We start from the raw sequence: 7,834 nt of genomic DNA on the forward strand, positions 1-7,834 counted from the left end.
CCATCATACGGAGTGACAAGTCCTGGTCCTGATCCATGCTAACTCAACAAACACGTTCAGAGATACCTGTAGAGCACCTTTATAGACACCGAGTTACGTTGCGACGTTTGATACACACAAGGTATTCTTCCGGTGTCAGTGAGTTACATGATCTCATGGTCATAGTAACATATACTTGACATGTAGAAAAACAGTAGCAATAAAACGACACGATCACATGCTACGTTCATAGTTTGGGTCTTGTCCATCACATCATTCTCCTAATGATGTGATCCCGTTATAAAGTGACAACCCTTGTCAATGGCTAGGAAACCTTAACCATCTTTTATCAACGAGCTAGTCAACTATAGGCTTACTAGGGACCGTGTGTTGTCTATGTACCCACACATGTATCTGAGTTTCCATTCAATACAATTCTAGCATGCATAATAAATGATTATCTTGAACAAGGAAATATAATAATAACTATTTTATTATCGCCTCTAGGGCATATTTCCAACACCTAAACTATAATTATTTTAAAGCAACTATTCACCCCATCCCCTCTAGGCGACATCCACCTCCTTTCAATTGGGATGGTTGTCTTTAGAAAAAAAATCACTTAAAATTATATATTAAGAGTCAATGCATTGAAAACTACAACACAACTCATATGTTTAGAACATCTACTGCCGGGCCTCTCAAATCCGTCTTAAACGCCCGGGCAGGCCGCCAGGTCACTAACTGATCACAAAAAAGCAACCAAGATGGGCACCCTAAATGGGCCTCAACTGCCGAGGCTGAACGACACCCCTCATATCCAACCCAAATATGGCACGAATATGGGGCATTGGGCGCGTCCACCATGTCGGACCCAACAACACAAACCCACCGCAACTTGCACTAAATCCATCCACTTGGCCTACCAAATCCATTACATCACTCCTCTCTTCTTCCTCTGTCGCTCCGTCCGTCTCGCAGCTCCACCACTGTGCGTGCTACACAGTCATTCCGAGCGTCTGCGTCGCTAGCACCGACACACCAATCGTGTCACCCTTCTTCGTCGCCAAGGATTTTGTTGCCGGCCCGTACGCCACCATGGTATGTTAGGCAACTCTTGAGATCCCCCTTGCACTCTATGTGTTCGACACATTGTCCTACCTCAATTTTTTGTGACTTTATTAGGGAAAGCAATGAATTCCGATGCTTCATCAGACGAGGAGTATGGACCGGCAGAGCTTCATCAAATGATTCAAGGTGAGTTCTTTGATTCCTCGGATTCTAACGAAGAAGTGGATATAATCATGCTCATGAGCATGCAAGAGGAAATGGACCGAGAAATGGAGGATATTCTCAACTTCAAGGGCCCAATCAAAGGACTACTTTGCTGGGAACCCAACTTTCTCGGATGATCCATGGTTTCCTTGCATTTTTGCATGCAAAACCATTGTTTTTGCGCATTGTGGAGGGAGTGGAGGCACACAGTGACTACTTCAAGCTCAGATGGGATTGTTGCGGTCAACTTTCTTTCTATGCTAAGAAGAAGTGCACGGCTCCTCTGTGAATGCTTGCACTTGGTACTGTCACATATGCCGTTAGTGAGATGGTCAGGATGGGGGAGAGCACATGCGTGAAGACTACTGTCAAGTTTGCCCGCGCCATGGTGTGGGTGTTGGGTGCAGAATATGTGAAAGAACCAAAATGTGTAGCATGTAGGGAAGTTGTTAGCTATTGGAGAGGCTAGAGGGTTTCCATGAATGCTTGGATCAATTGATTGCATGCATTGGCAATGAAAGAACTGTCCCAAAGGTTTGCGGGAATTTATCAAGGTCACACCAAAGAGGCCACCATCATACTAGAAGCGATGGCATCACATGACTTATGGATTTGGCATGTTTTCTTTGGAATGTCGGGTCTCACCAGAACATCAATGTGCTTCAATGATCTTCGGTGTTCAGGAGGCTTCGCAATGGGGAATCACCGCAGTACAACTACACTATCAACGGTCGTGACTACAACATGGGATATTATTTTACCGATGGCATATATCCTCACTATGCGGTGTTTCTAAAGATCATATCCGATCCACAAGGCAGGAAACAAAAGTACTTCACAACAATGCAGGAAGCAGCTAGGAAGGATGTGGAGAGGGCATTCAGAGTGTTTCAAGCTCATTGGGGATTTTTTCGTGGAGCTATAATGTTGCGGGAATCAAAAACTTTATGGCAGTTGATGACATGTTGTGTCATTTTGCACAGTATGATTGTCGAGGATGAAGGTGATGGTGTTGCCAGAACCAATGATTCTGAAGCGCCAGAGAACAAGTTCAAATCCCCAAAGATCAAGATGTAGCTAAGCTTATGATTTTTTTATAAATGCATCAGAATCTTCGAGATCATCATGTGCACGTGGAGCTACTCATTGGTCTTGTGGATCATGTGTGGACCTACAATGGAAACCAAGAAGCTGATGATTGAGTCTTGTACTTTAATATATATTTTTGTAAACGTTATTTATTTTTGTTGCCAAACATTTGTTGATTACATGAGACATTTACGTGTATGATCGACGTGCATGAATTTGCATGAATTTGAGAGTCCGAATTTGAGATATGTGAATGCTGAAAGCAAGATATGATGGGCCGTCTGGATGCGTCCGCGGATGTATAGGGAAGCGGATTTGCCAAGTTTGGTTGTAGATGCTCTTAGGTTCCTTATGATGGGATATGTCCACTCAAGTTTAAATTGTAGATATGAGATAAACGATCGCATTTTACTGAATTTATTTCAGCCTTTTCCACAATATTTGTTCAACGGTATGGTGTGCCCGACAACTACGTAGCTTCTCCGACGACTTCATCAATCTCAAGATTTGCCGGCTTAGTCTTTCACGAGTTGAAATGCCCCTCATGAGTAATAATAAAATAGTAAACAAAAATTTTAAAATATGTCTTTTTTGGTAACACACATTGACATTTTGTCTACATATATGCAAATTTTCGCCAAGAGAAAACATTACTAAATAATGTGGCAAAAAAAGATGCTTCAAAAAGCTTTAAACATATTGAAGCACATTAGGAATGTTTTTTTCTTCAAAAAAATGCACACACAATTTGCAAGTGTTTGTTGCAAAACAATCAGATTATTTTTTGAATTTTTTATGCTTTTCTTTAAATTCACTGTTTGTCTCCGGTGCATTTGATCTCTTGAGCAGAAGAATACTTTCGCTTAACAAAGTATTTGAACACTCCTACATGAAGCTACCTCATTAAATTGCAAAAAAAAAATCGTACAATTTTGGATGACAAAAGAAGAGAGCAGCTAAAACAGTGTACATTTTATACTTGCACCGCAAAGAGCACACTCAGAGCCATGATCAGTCCAGCTCCCGGACTGGCTAGATTCAGAGTAGAATCTGAAGTACTAGTACTCGCCTCGTCATCGGAAGCACTGGTGTCCGACGGGGTGGAGACGTTCTTTGGGTGGCTGAAGTCGAAGGCTGGCGCCCTGTCCGCGCTGTCGGGTCCGGCTGCTGGCCCTGGCGCGTCGGCCACCGGCGGCCTGAGGTCCGGCGGGAGGCCTTGGCCGTGTGCGACGGCTATGGCGAAGCGCTGGCCGTTCTCGCACTGCTCGCCGTCGTAGTTCCCGGAAAAGAAGTACGTGTTGCCCTCCTTGAGCAGTGGCACGGCGGCGGTGACGGCATCCTTGCTGAACTCCGGTGCGGCGGCAGACCAATCGATGGTGTCGTCGAGGCCCGCGTCGTCGTAGTCGCAACTCTTGTACAGCGTCTCGTTCCGCGTCTGCACCACCGAGTGATTTTTGTCCGTGTTGAATACTGCATCGCAAGACACGTGAAATGGTCAGTTACTTTTAGTCTGAAACAGGAGCACCCGCTCGTTCGCGCGCGTGGAAAGTAAAAGGAGGTCGTGATAATATTTGATAATTGCGATGGGTTGCTGTAAAATGATGAATCGTCAACGCCGAATTGCCGATCGATTTATTATTAGAAGTATACTTGTGAGTTACCACATCATCCTCGATCAATGATTGACAACAGATCTACTTCGTCGTTTCTATAACTACTCGTGATTGAAAAAGCGTCCAGTGAAATGGAGCATGTTTGCTCCTTTCATCCACGAGCTAGCCATGTGCACGTACAGGGAAACCAATGAAGAAACGTATCTGCTTTCGATGCCTAAGGGTGTGTTTCATGTTGTTCCAACTTAAGATATGGTCATGCTGAGTAGATGTATTTATTGTTGTTTGATAGTAATGTATGTGTTGATACATGTTGAGGTAAGATTTTGTTTGGTAGAAGGAGGGAGGAAGATGAGGGTCGGTGGGGCACGGGGAGAGGAGTCCCGGCGGGGAGGAAGAAGGCGAGGCCGCCGGGGCGCGACGGGGCGCGGCCGAGGCTGTCGCCGAGGCTCCGAAGGAGAAAGAGGAGGGCCGGCGGGACGCGGGCAAGGCCGCCGTCAGGGCTCGGGAGGAGGAAGAGGAGGGCTGGTGGGCTCGAGGGGAGGAAGAGGAGGGCCGACGGGGCTCGGGAGGAGGAAGAGGAGGGCCGGCGGGGCTCGCGAGGGGCGCATGAGGGCGAGGGCGAGGCGGCGGGGGCTCGGGAGGGGCGCGACGTGGCGGGTAGGGAGAAGACGAGGCCGTCGGGGCTCGGGCGAGGCCCGGCGGGGCTCGGGAGGGACGCGGGAGGGCGAGAGCGAGGCGGCCGGTGAGCGGCGAGGCAAGGGCGAGGCGGGGTAAGGGAGCTGGACTCAGCATAGCTCTCCTCGGCTCGCCTTCGCGGGGGAGCTGGGTTCAGCTATGCTGATGTCCTTTTTTGCATCAAATGGATCATGTTGAGTCGAGCTCTTATACCTTATTAAACACATAAAAATATTTACCTACTAATAAAGCATTAGTGCTTCTGTCGTCCGTCATTAACATTGTCCATAAAGTTGATGAGAATTACCCACTATTGCCACTTATAAGTCATAGAAAACGTTTCAAACAGAAAAATGTCCGGACTGGGCCGGCCCATGTAGGCACCTCCTATATTACGCTCTGGGCATTGGAAAAAGATGCAACACACCTATTTGGGCCGGCACATGCGTGGCCGCCTGTTCTTTTAGTTTAGTTTTTTTATTTTACTTTTCAGTTCCATTTTTTTCTACTTTAAATAATTTAGAATTTCAAATAACTTTTCTTAAATTTAAGAAACTGAGAATTTTGAAATAAAATATTAAAAACATATTTTTTTGAGAATTCAAAAACTACTCAGGAGTTTTGAAAAATGTTTGCATATACAAAAAAATGTTTAAATTTTTAGAAAATGTCTGTAAAATGAAAAAAGTCGATAATTTTAAACAAAAGTCCCTGTAAAAATCTTAAAAACAGTTCGTGCCTCTGTTTTTAGTCTCATTTTTTATTTTCATTTTCTGTTCCATTTTTTTAAATTTACATAATATCGACTTTTGAAAAACTTTTGCAACTTATAAAACTGAGAATTTTGAAAAAAACATAAAATGTTTGTAAATTCAAAAATGCTCTGGATATTTGTAAAAGTATTCCCATATTCAGAAAAATGTTCATAGTTTTGAGAACAATGTTGGTGAAAGCAATAAAAGTCCATGATTTTAAGAAAAAAGTTTGTGTATTATTTTTTGAGTGCAATTGAAAATAATATTTGCTAATTCAAAAAATGTTCATGCATTTTAAGAAATGTCCTAAAATTTTAAGTACGTAATATGATCAACATCCTTAAAGGTTATAATTATTATTTTTCCGTTGCAACGCACGAGTTCTTTTGCTAGTAAGTTAAGAAGGAAACTGCTGTCTTTATGCACCCTTGATGAGGCTACCAAACACGCGTTAAGAGGCCATGCTAACCATCGATCGAGAAGTCAGAAGAGCAGAGACGACTCACAAGCTGACTCAACACTGAACTTGGCAAAGCGAAACCTGAGCCTTAAGACTAGAAGAGACTTCATGGACGATACGTACAACGTAATTAAAGAGCGATAGATGGATCCAGAGCTTGCAACTGTATGTATTGTATATACTCACTGAGGAAATCTCCGAGGCTGAAGTTGTAGCCCTCGGCCCACGCCTGGTAGTCGACGGCGAGGCCGTCGTACCAGCCCTTGTCGTCGCCGACGGTGTAGTTCTTGTACGCCTCCACGGCGGCGCGCGGGTTAGCGGCGCCCAGGACGGCCACCGCCACGGCGACCGCGAGGACGCGCCGGCCGCAAAGCTGCAGCATCGCGCGCGATTCGAGTGGCCGTAAGAGAACTGATGAGGAGAAGCTACTGCCGTCGTTGCGCAGCGGAGAGATGCTCTTGCGACGGCCGATAGTGCGCCGTGGGCTGGCTAGCTGCGCATATATCTTTCGGGAGTTGGGAGCTGGGAACTTTATAGACTAGACTAGACTAGAGCACAACGTACTACTGATGGAGTGGTGGGGAGGGGAAGCATATATTTTCATGGTGTGCTGGCGCGGTACCATGTGTGTCGGCAGCGAGGCAGCTGCTTTGCGTCCATCTCTTGGGTCGTGGCATGTGAGACTGATGAATGGTGATGAAGACGGATCTCCGTTTCTGTTGCGGCGTCCTGTCACCGGACCCGATGCGCTCCAGCCGGCCAGTTCAGTTCTCTCTCCCCACGACGTGGACGATTTTACTGTTTTAGTTTTTTTATATAGTTTAGCCTTACCGATTATTATTATTATTCGGACCCATCTTTTTTCCCGCCGTCACCCGTCATGGCGGTAAGCATACACATTCTATCATCACGGACAGAAACAATAGGGTCGTTTGACTTCGCTAACCTAAAGGAATCATCCGCATTAACTCGACCCTGTCGCCAATGACGATGACGATAGGGTGTATATGCCTACCGTCACACCCGATGACGACAGAAAAAAGGATTAGATTCAAAAAAAAAATACAAACGGAATGAGATCGGGCTAAAGTTAGCGAAAATGATCAAAACCGTGAATTTGTCCCCATGATACAGGTTCAGTGACGAAAATTCAGAGGGGCACGCATCTATCAAGACCTGTCCAGCGGTTCGATTACTTCGCGATTTGCCAAATAGTTGCATCCCGTTCGAGACCATATTTTTTCTAGTTCACTTTTATCAAGTTTCATAGATAAAATTTAAAATATTTCTTTTGTTGGTCATAGACAAAAAGAAAATCATCACACGCTCGTACTAAGTTTTAAGAGTTACAACTTAACATTTATTTTTAGAATTCATTTAATGTATTTAAACTAAATCTTGTTTGAAAGCCTTTGTCACGAGAAACACAAAATGATTAATTTAGACTTTCCGTTTAAAAGATATAAAAATCTGAAAAACGAAAGCCTAAAAAAAAAGCATGCGCAAAAAATTCGGTGTCTGCGTGTCACAAATCCTAAAAAAGCTATAGTGCATGTTCTGACGCGTGTAGCTAAAAAGAAGAATAAAATTAGAGACAAACGAATAAAGGTCGGCATCAGCATACGCTTGACCAGCACTTGTCCTTGTACTTGTCTGATTATACAGTACTCCGTTGTTTATTGCCTGTCCTAGTTATATACAATATCTTTAGGAGTACAACTAACATAACATGTACTACCAAATGATTACCAGTTCTTATGAGTAACCAAGTGCTTTCTGTTGATCATTCCAGGTGGCGTATCTGACTTCACCACTATTATGTTTTGAAGATAAAAAAGGAAGAACAGATGGCTGGACTTTGACAGCTAACCATACAGGTGTTATTTAGCCTAGGATTATCGGTGACTGTTCAACTAAGCGCCAGTTGATACCGATACCCCATCTGCCATATCGGCTATTCAACTAGGAAAAGATTTGTCTTTTTC

At 44.2% G+C, this 7,834-nt stretch overlaps 1 protein-coding gene across 1 annotated transcript; it reads right to left on the reverse strand.

Moving 5' to 3' along the window:
- Positions 1 to 3,184: 3,184 nt before the first annotated feature.
- LOC123439634 (blue copper protein-like) lies at positions 3,185 to 6,518 on the reverse strand. Its single transcript, XM_045116323.1, has 2 exons — positions 6,036 to 6,518; positions 3,185 to 3,813 (listed from the first exon to the last, which is right to left on the reverse strand). The coding sequence occupies exons 1-2, from the start codon at positions 6,229 to 6,231 to the stop codon at positions 3,317 to 3,319; spliced, it is 693 nt and encodes a 230-aa protein (XP_044972258.1). The 5' UTR covers positions 6,232 to 6,518; the 3' UTR covers positions 3,185 to 3,316.
- Between the last annotated feature and the right edge of the window lie 1,316 nt (positions 6,519 to 7,834).

The sequence above is a fragment of the Hordeum vulgare genome, chromosome 3H (genome assembly GCF_904849725.1).
Source record: "Hordeum vulgare subsp. vulgare chromosome 3H, MorexV3_pseudomolecules_assembly, whole genome shotgun sequence".
Lineage (NCBI taxonomy): Eukaryota > Viridiplantae > Streptophyta > Magnoliopsida > Poales > Poaceae > Hordeum > Hordeum vulgare.

Excerpts from the sequence above, each read along its gene's own strand:
- LOC123439634 (XM_045116323.1), bottom strand. The coding sequence starts at position 6,231 with ATGCTGCAGCTTTGCGGCCGGCGCGTCCTCGCGGTCGCCGTGGCGGTG. Across the intron at positions 3,814-6,035 it reads CAGCCTCGGAGATTTCCTCA|TATTCAACACGGACAAAAAT; the intron begins GTGAGTATATAC and ends CTTGCGATGCAG.